The sequence below is a fragment of the Castor canadensis genome, chromosome 3 (assembly GCF_047511655.1).
Source record: "Castor canadensis chromosome 3, mCasCan1.hap1v2, whole genome shotgun sequence".
Taxonomy (NCBI): Eukaryota; Metazoa; Chordata; class Mammalia; order Rodentia; family Castoridae; genus Castor; species Castor canadensis.
Genome location: NC_133388.1, coordinates 95,638,944 through 95,652,939, shown reverse-complemented (window position 1 = coordinate 95,652,939; position 13,996 = coordinate 95,638,944). Strand labels below are relative to the sequence as shown.

General features: G+C 47.1%; 1 protein-coding gene across 1 annotated transcript in view; it reads left to right on the top strand.

Moving 5' to 3' along the window:
- The window catches only part of LOC141421427 (complex I assembly factor ACAD9, mitochondrial-like), a 28,351-nt gene extending 14,679 nt beyond the window's left edge, over positions 1-13,672 (top strand). Inside the window, 12 exon segments of the mRNA XM_074066984.1 lie at positions 18-91; positions 4,636-4,669; positions 4,672-4,710; positions 6,215-6,277; positions 6,520-6,647; positions 7,790-7,918; positions 9,951-10,030; positions 10,533-10,659; positions 10,864-10,941; positions 11,413-11,541; positions 12,287-12,359; positions 13,090-13,672. Of these exon segments, the coding sequence (XP_073923085.1) occupies positions 18-91; positions 4,636-4,669; positions 4,672-4,710; positions 6,215-6,277; positions 6,520-6,647; positions 7,790-7,918; positions 9,951-10,030; positions 10,533-10,659; positions 10,864-10,941; positions 11,413-11,541; positions 12,287-12,359; positions 13,090-13,190 (1,055 nt within the window). The 3' untranslated portion in view covers positions 13,191-13,672.
- The last annotated feature ends 324 nt before the right edge of the window (positions 13,673-13,996 follow it).

The following is a 13,996-nucleotide window of genomic DNA, read 5'->3' as shown; positions in this document are numbered from 1 at the left end:
AATTTCATGTGTTTCAGCTTGTGAAGTCCATTTTGAAAACACCAGGGTACCCCTGGAAAATGTCCTTGGAGAAGTTGGAGGTGGCTTTAAGGTGAGGTGCTATGCAGTTTCTTTCACCTGTATAGCATGTGAGTCCTACTTTCTGTTTGGTCCATGCTTGACCTGTGACGATGTGTGACTTTGATGGGATATTGGCAATGGAGACTGGAAAATTGGCTCATTCCTAAAGGAGGGGGTCTATGGTTAGGATGAGGGATCTTCATTCATCTTTGAGGTATGCCTTGCCTTAAGTAAGGGATGGGATTCCCCTCACCAGCAGGTATAAGAGACAGGCCAGTGGGAAGAATCTTAGGTTCTAAGAATACAACAGAGGTCTTGAGTCCCTGCCCTAATGTTTTGTGTTTTCTTCTCCTCTTCTTACTCCTCCTTTAAGTCAGATTTATTTTTTCTATTGAAAAATAGTCCGCATATGGTTTACTATCTTAAAATATACATGTCTATCATTTTTAATGTATTCACTGTGCTGTGTAACCATCACCTCAAAAGAACATTTCTATCACTCTGAAAGGAAATGCCATACCTTCCAGCCCCACCTTACCCCCATCCTTTGGCAACTGTTATCTTACTTTGTGCTTTAGTGGATTTGTGGATTCTGAATATTTCATATAAATGGAATCATATAATATGAAGCCATTTGTGATTTCTTTCACATCATATACTTTTCAAGTTTTATCCACATTGTAGCATGAATCAGTACATTTTGTGACTGGATTTTGTTTATCCATCAGGTGATGGATACTTGGATTGTTTCCACTTTATCTGTGTGAATATTAACATTCAGGTGTTTCTATGGAAAATATGTTTTCAAATCATTTGCGTATACATCTAGTAGTAGAATTGCTGGTTATATGGAGACCATACGTGTAACAAACTATTTTCCATTTTTACCATGTACAGAGGTTCCATTTTTCCACATTTTCATCTACACTTGTTACTATCCATGTTTTTAAACTGTACACGTCCTACAAGGTATGTAGGAATCTCTGTGGGTTTAATTTGAACATGATTAATCATATTCAGCATCTTTCCATGTGCTTATTGGCATTGTCTTTGAAGAAATACCTTTTCAAATCCTTTGCCCATTTTTAAATGAGACTCCTTATTTTGTTGTTGTTGTTGCCCTACCCTAATTTACTGGGTGACCTGGGCAAGTGTGTTCACCCTGGGCAACCCTACCCATCTCAGCCATGAAGCAAGGATCAAAGTCATCCTTTCCCTCCTTTCCCTCCTCCCCTAGGGTCAGGGAATCAGATGAGATACCATTAGCCAAAGTTTCTGTGGCACAAGGGTGTGCATTGAGTGTAGAGGAAGGATGGACAGATGAAGGGACAAATAAGGGAATAGGTTGTGCAGCCATAGGCTTCTGTATTACAAAGGTGGTCCAGATGATACATGCAAATAGAGGAGACAGAATTAAATCACCCAAAGCCCATCCCAAAAGAGATTGTATTGCTCATACCCTTGTTGCTTTCTGGGTATTTTAAATAATACACATCACTTTGTGTGTGACATTTTGTAGCCTGTGTTTCACTTATCAATAAATTCTAACAATCTTTTTGTGATGGTAAATATAAATGTTTGATGCTGCACTGCATTCTTCATATGCACACTGTGTTTAATGGCATCAGGTTCCTGGTAACATATCCTCCCACACTTTAAGTCTAATTCTTTCCTGAGTTTAAACACCACCAGTAAAATTACTGAGTCAGAGGATGTGAACTTTTTTCTGGCAGTGCTGAGAACTGAACTCACATCCTTGTGCATGCTAAGCAAATGCTCTACCACTGACCTACATCCCCATCCCTTGGTTTTTTGAGACAGGGATCTGCTATGTAACCCAGGCTATCCTCAAACTCACAATCCTCCTGCCTCCATCTCCCAAGTTCTACAATTATACGCATGTATCACTATGCCTAGCTAACATTTTTATAGTCTTGATCCAAGTGTCTCCTGGAAAGGGACAAGTATGTGTCCTTTCCAATTGTGAGTAAAGAAGCCTTGTTCCTCAGTCCTTAAGACACTGGAGGTTTGGGAGGGTTTTTTGGTGCTAAGAACCAAACCCAGGTTCTCACGTGAGCTAGGCAAATACTCCATCTTGGAACTACATCCCCAGCCCCAACACTGTATTTAAATTTTTTTTTGCCACTGTGATTGGTGGAAAATGATTGTTTAAATAGGCAAATGGAAATCAATCTCTAACGTTCTTTTGTTGTTACTAGTGGAATTCCTGCCAGTTAGCCTAAATTTTTAAAAGAATGTTATACTTGGAATACAGAGACAAAAAATAAATGAATAAATAGCCAGCTGAAAAATTGAATGGACTGGTATGAGATAAAAATGAGGACTTTTACCTCTGAGATGGTAGTAAGATTTTATTAACAGTCAGAAATATAGAGGCTGACAAGTAGGAACTGTTGAAAGAAAGTTCTGAATCTTGCTTTGGGGGAAATTAGGATGTAGAATGTAGCTGGTAACATAGAAGGAGACTCTTGGTGGTAGTGAGGGTGATGAAGCTTGAAGACGCTAAAACTGGTGAACTGTGGAAATCAGTATGGAGGTTCCTCAAAAAGTTAAAAATAGAATGACCATATGATCCAGATCTCCCACTTCTGGACACATACCCAAGAGAGCTAAGTCCGCATACAATAGAGAAGACTGCACACCTATGTCTGTTGTGGCACTGTTCACAATAGTTAACATGGAATCCACTCAAGTGTCTGCAGATAAATGGACCAAGAAAATGTAGTATACATACACACTTTATTCAGCCATAAAGAATAATTAAATCTGGTCATGTGCAGGAAAATGGGTTGAACTGAGGGCATCCTGTTAAGTGAAATAGACACAGAAAGAGAAGGTTCATGTGTTATCTCATATATGTGGAAACTTAAAATAAAAAACCCTGAAAGTATAAGAATTATTAGAGACTGGGAAGGGATTTGGGTGGAGAATAGAAGGGTAGATGATAGACATGATATATATGGATGGAAATATCACAGTGAATTTAATTTGTTCAATTAAAATGTATTATAATAGTAAAAGGCTGGCCAGAGGTCTCCAAGTACAGAACAAAGACTGAACACATGGCCCTCTTCAAATAAGACTCTACCTATTGGGCATTGATCCACTGGGGAATAAGACCCTGCTTTTTTTCACTCCATTTTTTTTATTTGATGAGGTTAACAGTAAACTCTGAGGGGGCTATGGAGTTTTATTCATGAAATTATGAGCTGGCTTTTAAAAGAGAAGAAATAAGGGCAAAAGAATTTAGTTTCCTGGCAGATCGAACGAGGCCAGTATCATCCTGTGTCCTGAAATGCAGGAGTCTGAAGCTTGGGAAGTCAGAGGTGATGGGGCACTCAGCTGTTTCTCAGACCATCCAGAAAAAGCAGAGATGGAAGCTTTGGGATCTGTTTCTAGAAGTGGGATTTGAATCTCACACTGTGGTATGACTTAACCAAGACAGATTTCCCACTAGTGTGGGGGCTGGCTATTTCTAGGAGTTTTGAACAATTGTTTCCAGCTTCTCCCAGCCCTGAGGGTCTGATGGTTTCCCCACAGGATCTGTTTTGAGAGGTTCTCCCTTCAGGTTATTTAGCAGGTAATCAATAATTCAAAGACTACCGCATGCTTTCTGGGTCACACATAACCAATCATTGAGCGAAAAGCAATACAATTGAAGTTGTGCTTTGGGGAAAACCATAGAACTCACAGCCTTCTTTTCTGTCCTCAGATCCCCACTCTACCTTTGGGGACTCTGATTTCGTGTCTCAGGCTTGTCAGAGGCCTCTGTCCATCCTCTGCCTGGAGGGCTTTTCCTCCCTGCTGGTACAGTAAACCCAGGTCCACCATCTCCTCCAAGAAGCCAGCCCCACCCTCAATTTAGCTGTTTCCACAGGGCTGGGACCCTCTCCTTCAGTCTGCCCTCATTGGCTACCTATGGCTTCACTGGCTGTTTGCAACTGAGGCCTCTGTGGTAGGTCAGGGACACCTCCATTACTCATAACAGGGTGTGCATCTGTTCCTCTCTCAGCTGCTCACTGTACACATGGGTCAGAATAAAGGATGAAGAAAGAGTAGGGATGCTGACAAAGCCACCAGATCACTGTTGCAGGCATCTGGCTGATGTCATGGGGTCATCTCAGTGCACAGCTTTCCTGCCAGAATGTGAGGTGTAGGGAGAGTCATGTCACCACTCCGATCTTCAGCATCTTCATCTGTGAATTGTGGTGCCTCATCCTGAAGCTTTGCTGGGAATATTCAGGCAGCTTGCAATGTGTTCTCTATCGGTCCAAGTTTCTGCTACCTCTCCAGAGGATGAAAAGCATTAGCAGATGATTTGGGAGTATTGTGCAGTGGCTTTATGTGTGGTGGTAGTGATGCCACGGGTATTAGAGCTGCAGCAGTGACAGAGCCACGCTGTTGGAGGGTCAGAACTGTGCTCTCTCCCAGCCCAAAGGCAGATGCTTGCCTCTATTTTCAAGAACTCTTCTGGGGAAAATAGACGAGTGTTCTGTGTCTCTTTTCTCTGCCTCTTTCAATGTGCTTGCTTGGCCTTTCTCGCCCCCTCTGCAGGTGGCCATGAATATCCTCAATAGCGGGCAATTCAGCATGGCAGCATTGTGGCTGGGATGCTTAAGAAACTGATCGGTAGGACATTCGGGTCTGCAGTGCCCTGTTGCCCCTGCCGCCCCCACCACAGCCTGGGAGGGTCTGTTTGCCATTTCCCCCCTGGATGGACTGGTGACGAGCCAGGCCACCTGGGGAAATTGTTGGCTCAAGTTTAGCCTCTGAGCTTTGGTTTAGAGCAAAGAATATACTCACCTGCCCCAGAAGTTAGTCTTTGTATTTCAACATTGCTCAGTTTTACCTACACACAAGGGTAAGGAGAGAAGCAGGCATTCTGTTAGAGGCAGACCACTAAGAACAGAGCTACTTGGTAAACTTCCACCCATGAGTTAGGGACCAAGAAAACATTAGTTCTCATCCTCACAAGAACCCTTCATGTGGGTGCCTCTACACAGAGTGAAGAGTGGGGTTGGACCTAGAACCCAAGTCCCCCAGCCCCTGATTCCTCCCTTGTTCTTCTCCATCAGGATACTAGACTTTCCTTTGTGAACTTAAAACATCCTGTAACTATTCTTGCTATGTGGATGTGACTGTGGGAAAGGGTGTGCCCAGGGAGAACATACCCTGAGGGCTTTATGACTCTCAGAGTCCACTGCAAGGTGGACATACAGGGGCTGTGGTTTGGGTTCTTCCATCCATTTGATTGATGAGGAAACTGAGGCCAAGAGAGTACAGGTGATTTGCCCAAGACCATGTACCTTGACCAAGGTCCAAAGCTGTCAGCCCTCAAGCTCAGGACTCTTCTCAATTTGCTGTGCTGCTTGCATGGCCTCCACTTCCCCATCTAGAAAACTCAGTGCAAAAGCTTCATGGATCTTTATCATCACCCTCCCCTCTCCCAAAGAGACAGAACCTCTGATGAGAGCCCATAACCCAGAAATGTGGATAAGGGGACTCACTCTAGGGACCAGTTAGTGATGGTCACACTGGTGGAAACATTTGGAAAACAGGCTTCAGGCAAAGCTAGGGGAGCTGATGCCAGAGTGGGAGTCTGACATGTTCCCAGGGGCTCTCAAAACTGTCCACAACTATGCACCTTGAGGCCCCAGGCCTGAGCTTTGAAATCAGGCTGCCCCTCCTGCTTTGGTTGAGTATCTGTGATGGAGGTGGGTCCACTCCCACCTTTGTCTAGGATGCTCTATGCACCTAGCTTTGTGCTAGGCGCCTTCCAGCTTCCGTCTCCTTGTATGTTTGCAGCAACTCTGTGAGGTGTACCACCAGGGAGGTGGAGCTCTTGTCTCAGGCCCCCTACTGGTAAGAACAGGACCAGAACTCAGAACTGTGTCTAACTCAGAACTCTGTGCTTTTGCTCCTGCTCGCTGCCTTCAGGCCCCCTGAGGAACAGGTATCCTGCCTCTGACCCAAGGGTGCTAGAAAAGTTGGGGCTCTGGCATTCTGATCTCAGCAGCCATGGTCCTCAGAGTTTTCTGCAGGCGTTTAAAGGATAATAGTTAAGGCCTTAGAAAATCATTTTCAGATAATCTGAAATATTCTGGTTCTTTTTAACAACTCTGCTCTTCTTCAGAATTGACCGCTGAATATGCCTGCATGAGGAAGCAGTTCAGTAGGAATCTCAGTGAATTTGGTTAATTCAGGTACTGACAGCTGTGATTTCACTGTGTGGACATGAAAAGTGTTCTCTGTTGCTGATCTCTACTCGTGCCTCCTGCTTGGTGATGTGGGAAGAACACTGTTGCTACAGGTCCCTTTTATTAAGGCTGGATTTGGTTCTTTGGGACAGCCAGGCTTCTAATTTAATTAGGTTCTCTCCTGGTTGGCAGATTTGGGACTCAGCACATACAAATTGCTTGTTGATTGTGTTTTCCCAAATACTCCAGGAAAAGTTTGCTCTGATGGCTCAGAAAGCTTATGTGATGGAAAGTATGTCCTACCTCACTGCAGGGATGCTGGACCAACCTGGGTTTCCCGATTGCTCCATTGAGGCAGCCATGGTAAAGGTAATCCCAGCACAACCAGAGCTGGCACAGGGGGCAGAAGCAGAAAAGCTTTCTCTGCAGCCTTTTTGACCCACACCTTCTACCTGCCATCTTCCTCTTCTTGTTTGTTTATAGGTCAGCTGTTTTGGTCCAGGATTTATGCTGAACCCCCTGGTGTGCAGCTCTGTAGGGTAGGGAGGGTCCTAAGAGTTGGGGAGCAGCAGCATAGAGCAGGGCCCAAGAGCATCAGTTTGTAGGATAGCTCACCACTTACACTAAGTTTTTACTGGCTGATTTGTGGCCTACAGCAACAGGAGAAAACACCGATATTGTAACTCCACATCAATGTAAAATATACGATGTAAAAAATATCTTTTTTCTACTTTGGTGACCTTTTTACTTTTTGATATCAGAATGCCCTTCTGGAAATTGTTTGAGGTAAAAGGTTACTTACCCAGTCTGTATCCTGGTTTCCTGTTTGAGTATGGGCAGACCACAGGGCTGGAAACAGTGCTTCTGTCCTCAGAGATTCTGAAACATTACAAGTAGGAAACATTCTGAAAAAAACTTTTGAGCCAAGAGCAAGCCTAAAGTGTACATTCCTGTTCCTGAGGTTTTCTCAAATGATCCCCATGTGACATGAGCTGCTTCCTTTACTGAAAGAAGGATTCTCCTTACTTAACTTCTTTGAGGCCATTGACGAGTGCCTGCGAGCTTAAGCTGAACCTACAACTAACCATGACAGTGTCTCGACCCCCCAGGATGTTGACAGAGTGCACAGAGAGAGATAAATCATGCTCATACATGGCAGGATATTCAGACATCTTGTTCAAGTGCAGACAAGTGAGTGGCAGGTGGATTGGGCCAGGCAAAAGTGGATCACACTTCCTGGAGTAGGTAAAATCTAGGTGGCTTTTAAATAAGGTGTGGAAGGAATGGAGGAGGGCCTAGAGGCATGAAAAGGGCATCGTGGAGATAGGAGCCAATGCTGGTCATTGTGGTCCAGAAAACCAAAGGCCTTGCCCATGGTCACCTAGTAAATTCCTCTTGGGGTCAGTCTCATCTCAAAGCTCAAGTTCTGCACACACACAGCCTCCCACTCTTCTCTTGGAAGGGATTTGGCACCATCACCCTGTGCTGACCTTTCCCCGGGTCTTTGGCAGGTGTTCAGTTCTGAGGGTGCCTGGCAGTGTGTGAGTGAGGCACTGCAGATCCTCGGGGGCTCGGGCTACATGAAGGACTACCCCTATGAGCGCATGCTGCATGATGCCCGCATCCTCCTTATCTTTGAGGTGAGTGGCCCTGCTACCATGTTCCCTGCTGATGTCCCCAAACTCCACTCTCTGTTCTTGGATCTAGGAAATGCTACAAATGGCCCCAGCAGTGGCCTACTACAACCTACTCATGCTCCTGAGCCCACTGCTTCCTGGAGACCTACTGTGGATCTCTGCCAAGTAGTTTCTGGCTGGACAGAGTGGGACCTGAATTCCAGTCTTGGCTCAGGCTCTGCCTCCATTTCACGCTTCTGGGTCTTAGTTTCCTTCTTGGTAATTTGAGGCAGGTGAACAGGGTCCTTTCTGAAGACTCACCCAGTGTTGACACTCTTTCTTTAACTGCTGCACTCCATGAATTCACGATCCTAAAGGGTCAGCTCAGTCAGCATGTGCCAGGCAGAAAAGGGTATCAGGGCCACAGAGACAGCCTTGTGATGTTGTGATCTTATGGTGTAGTCTGACTGACTAAGAAGGATGCTGTGATATGTCTCATAAGAGACAGAAGTAAGTGTTCTGGAGGAAGCTGTAGTCTCTTGAAGCACATGCACTTGACCCTTGAGGGCAAAAAGGACTGTGGAGGGGAAATTTGAATGAAAGGCAGGAAAATGACGCACACAAAGCCAAGACAGGACTTAATGAACAGCATGAGATGAACACACAGAGTAAGAAAGTCTTTCTGGGTGTTTTGATCAGTCTTGCTTAATGGGCTGGTACAGGTAGTGGAACAGGGAAGAGAGTTGGAATGCAAAGGATGGATGGGAAAGATAGAAAAGGAGCTGGACTGTGGAAGACTTTGACTAACAATCAGGACTTGGAAAGCCATAGGAAGTTTCCAAGCAGGGAGTGATTTGGTTATATTTGTGTTCCAGGAAATTCTTCCATGGCTGGTGAGACCCAAGCCCAGAGGTGCTCCCACTGGAAGGGAGGGTAGACTTAGGGGGACTAAGGCAAAAATATGGATGGGTCCTGCTGGTGGCCATGGGGGCATGCAAGAGGCAGACCTTTAGACAGGGAGAGGGTTTGAGCTGTGCCACTGATCAAGTAATGAGGATCATCCTGACTGTCACTTTGATCCTGGGTTATCACACCCAGTGAAAGTCCTCATTGATTGCTTTTGTTCCCAAGCATGCCCAACATGCCAGTCAGCATTTCTTCTCCCTTAGCTCAGTCATTCAGTCCAAGGCCTGCCTGAAGGCAGAAAGGGACATAGTGTGGCTGATTATACAGTGTGTCTCAGCCTTTCTGGCTGAGGCTGCCTCTCCAAAGGCCCATCTCTCAGCCTGGGAGGCCTGGGTTCCTCTATGACTGGGTGGAGTGGTTAGCTGGGGTTAAAAAACCCTCAAGGCTATAATTCTTAAAAGGATGCGAAGTCTCTGAGGTGAGGCAGGTGCCTCTGTAGACTCTTAGACTCTGTAGCTTAGAGCTGGGCAATATTGTGGAAGCCTCTGTGCCCAACTTCCCTTCCTGTGGGAGCCCCCTCTATAGTGCCAGCCCAGCTGCAGGGCAGTACTGGACATGAAGCCTGGGTCATGGCCATTCAGCTCCCTGGCACCCACAGCACTATTGTGTGTACTAGGCAGAAGCCTAGCATCCTCACAAGGAACAGACAGAATCAGGTGGGGAGGAGCAGCATGTGACAACCCCGACACACACCTTCAGTATTGTGCATGTACTGAGGAGTTCCCAGCTTCTATTGCTCAACCATTGGTGGCTTCCCTAAGGAATCTGGCCACAGTTGCTGTGCTCTGAGCATCAGTGGCCCTCACCACCCAGGGAAAACTGGTGTTTGTTTTAATGAGGATTCTGAGGCTTAGAAGAGTGACCCATGTGAAGCTGGCCATGAGAGATAGGAGGTCCTAGTCAGAAGCCATGCATCTGGTCAGGTCCCCAACCCATAACTGTGTATTCCCTGACACCTGGTCATAGCCCTGCTCCCTGTGCTTCTAAAGTGTCAGCCATTTGGGCAGAGTGTGGTGGCTCAGCCTGCCCAGTCACAGACAGTATTGCTGGGGCTGCCTTTTGATGTTGACCTCCACACTGCTGGCCGCAGGGAACCAATGAGATTCTCCGGATGTTCATTGCCCTGACGGGCCTACAGCATGCTGGCTGCATCCTGACTGCAAGATTCAAGTACGTACTATTCCCATGGTCTGCTCCTTAGGCCTGCCTGCCCAGCAGAGGCCAGAGGATAGGGCTGCTCCATCCTAGGACAGTATAGGACAGTGGGGGAACAGTGCAGCCTCACATACAGGCTCCCTCCAGAGCTGGCAGGAGGGAGGAGGAGCAGCAGCAACATTGGCTGTTCCCTCACCTGGAGATTACAGGAAGGGTCAGCTGCCCAGGGAGCCCTTTCACTCCCTCCAGCCACACTTGAACTTCATCTTCCCCTTCCTTTGATGGCTCCCAGCTCCCACAGTGGGGGTGGCTGGTGTTTGCAGACTCTTACCAACAGCCAGCCACTGGCCACATAACCATCTGCTCCCTAATAAGCTGTAAGCGCCCCTTCCACCCCCCCCACCCTCCTTCTAGGAGCCCAAATGCCAGGTGAGGGAGGGCATAGAGCTCCAGGGGGCCATGGACAACTGCAGCCAGCCATTTGGCCTCAAGTCACAAGACTCTGGGCTTCCTGCAGTGAGTTTAAACAAGGCAATGTGACCGTAGTCATGGAGACCATTGGCCGGAAGCTTTGGGACTCTCTGGGCCGATCCATTGATCTGGATCTGACAGGCAATCTTGGAGTTGGACACCCCAGTCTTGGGGTAAGTAGGCTCAACAAGTGTACTCTGTTTGGGTGCCCTCCTGCATGATAGTCCCATTCCAGAGGGAAAAGACTAGAGGTATAGGCTCCTCCAGGAAAGTTGGGGAGGCACCTGGATGCCCTGGGCTGAGGCTGTCAAGTGGGACAGGATGGGCAGGCACGGTGGGGAAAGAGTGCTGAGCCCAGTTTGTTTTTGCCGTAATAGGATAGTGCCAACAAGCTCGAGGAGAATGTGTATTACTTTGGCTGGACAGTTGAGACATTGCTGTTCCGCTTTGGAAAGGTAAGTGGGCTCTGCCAAGCCTGGGGCACAGCCTACATGGCCAGCAGTCATGAGATTATTTTGTGCTGTGCCCCACCTAGAAGTCTTGATTGCCATGGGTCTGGGACATTCTGCTGGATGCATTTTCTGCAGTGTTCTCCTGGGCACTTTCTGGTGAAGAGAGGCTCCCTGGAGTGCAGGAAGAGGCTACACATGTGAGGCCCTAATCCGGGACATTAATCTGTGAGGCACTTGCTGCTAAAGGTGACATTTCACGTAATAAATGCAGGCCTCTGGTCTTATCTTGACACCTGTCCAAGAATAGAGAAGGGAAAACAAAAGGCAGCTAAGAACCAGCCTCCCATAACCTGAAGGAAAAGGCATCACTGGCCTACATTACCCAGGAGCAAAGGGAGACAGGGATGGTTTGAGAGAGATCATGGAGCTGGTTGGGCTATGTAGGAAGTCTTCACTCTGGGCCTCTGTCTTCAGACCATTGTGGATGAACAGCTGGTGCTGAAGTGGGTGGCCAACATCCTCATCAACCTGTATGGTATGACGGCCGTGCTGTCACAGGCCAGCTGCTCTATCCGCATTGGACTTCGGAACCATGACCATGAGGTGAGTTGCATCCAGCCCCACACAGGAATCAGTCACAGAGACAGTAGCTTACTGTTGGATAGACCAAGTTTGGATCAAGGAAGGAATTATAACCTAAGGCTGTGAATACTGAGCCAAGCCTTTCATCATGTTGCACTTTAATGAAGCTAGTGACTAGGCAAGTGGGGAGTTGGGTGATGTGGCCCAGTCAGGGAGCCCCGGGAGAGAGGGGCTGAATAAGCCAGGGGGTGGTCACTGACAGTGGGTGAGTACTGAGGATGCACAGAGGTGCTGCCCAAGAGGCTGGATAGGTTTGCTGGGCTGTGGGTGGGTCCATGCTGCTCAGAAGACTGGGCTAGTACCTCTGCTCTCCTACCTGAGAGAAGAGAAAGGGATGAGTGACAGGGGTCCACAAACCATTGCCTGTACCCAATCTACCTGCCCTGTACATTCTTCCCCTGGTAGGAGGCAGACACAGTTACTAGTACCTACATGCATCATTACAGAGGAGCTCACACATATTAGGATTGTGACATTCAATATACAGAGGAGGAAAGTGAGTCTTAAGAGATGCTGAGAGCAAGCTTGCTCTTGGGGACGGAGGGAGTTTGAGTTAGGGCTGGAATTAGAGCCCAAGACTGTGACTTCTGAGCCAGGCCTTTTGATCTTAGCCACCCTGCCCAGTTAAACCAGCTGGGTTCCTTGGAGTTTAGAGGTCAACTCCAGAGCTCTCAGCAGCCATCCTTTCTGACTTCTATTCTGACAGGTTCTGTTGGCCAACATGTTCTGTGTAGAAGCTTATTTCCAGAATCTCTTCAGCCTGTCACAGCTGGACAAGTGTAAGTGGGTTGGTTTGCAGGAGGCAAGAGGTCCCAAGCCCAGGCATTTATTGATGGAGACCTGTTTCTAGACCTTGTTTGGTGCTTCCAGAGACTGCTGGCTCACAACCTTCTGCCTGAAGAGAGGGCCTACATAGGAGCACCCACTAAGCAGAGCATGCCACTGCAGATGACATGCCTTTATATGGCCCCCTGTATAGGCACTGCTAGTGTCTGCCAGTGTGTCTGGTCATATCCTTGTTACCTACCCAGGAAAGGTCCCAGAGGAAGGGAACAGACATTATACCTGATTCCAGAGACAGGATTTTTACCTGCCCCTTGAACTCAAATCACATGCCTTGGCCCTGGAAAATATGGGACTTTGCATCTGCCTTTCAGTTTGCCTGGAATGCTCTTCCTTTTCCGTAGCTATTTGGCCATATCTTGGAACTTGTAGGTCAGGATCTTCTCTGACCCTGACAATCCTGGCACCCTGCAGAGCTCAGCCCAGTTGCCAAGTGATGAAATGGTTTCTTCTTTAGGGAGGCTGTTTATGGATCAGGACCTTCTCCTTACGCCTAAACCCTGGGGTTTTAGAGAATCGGACAAGCCCTTTGTTATTTAGGATGAGGCCACTCTCCTGTTCTCTCCCTGTAGCCCAAAATCATTCCTGGGGGTTTGGAGGAGAAGGTCCAGCTTTGTGTTGTCACAGTGCAGTAACATCACTCACTCCCTCTCTTTTCCCTCCCAGATGCTCCAGAGAACCAGGATGAGCAGATTAAGAAAGTGTCCCAGCAGATCCTCGAGAAGCGAACCTACATATGTGCTCACCCTCTGGACAGGACATCCTGAGGCAGGGGCCATATTCCTGTACCACGTGTCCCAAGCTACAACCAACCCAAGACAGCCTCTTTAGAAGATGGAGACCTTGGGTTATGCAAGTGGACCATTTGTCCCCTGTGTGCAGCTGAAGGCCTTTCTCCATCTCCTAAGAAGCTTCAGCTAGGTTTGGACCTGCCCCTGCATCTAATGAGATCATAGCTTCTAAAAAAATGTAGAAAGAGAATGGAATAGCTGGCACTTGGCACTTGAAGCTATGCTGGTGGTTTAGAAGGTACCACAGTGGAAACTGGGGTTTATGCTGCCACCTTGGTGGCATGAGGTTTACAGGAACTGTTTGGGGCATGGACAACCATTTCTAGTAGACTATACATTCAAGAAATAGCTGGACACTGTGTCCATGTCTCTCATTGAAACTAGGAGTAAAATGCACTTACAGCCTGTGTTAGGAACCATTTAACAAAAAAAGAAAAAGTCATAATTTGTCCTTTCTAGCCTTGCTATGCTGTTCATGTTATTCCTCAGAACCAGCCTTTAGTGGATATTGGCATGACACTGAGGAACCCTTTGATATGACTGGTATTTTTTTCAGTAGTAAGGTTTGGACTCCAAGCCTTGTGCTGGCTGAGTAAGCACTCTGCCACTTGAGCCATACCTCCATCACTATGGCATCTGGTCTCCCTTGTTTTCACCCTGTGAAGAGAGTCTAAATGCCAAGGGGCAGTGCCTAATTCCATGATCAGTGTTCACAAAGGCTCATGAATTAGCCCTACCTTAAGTCCTTCTCGGGTAATAGGCAAACTGCATTGCCTGGAGTA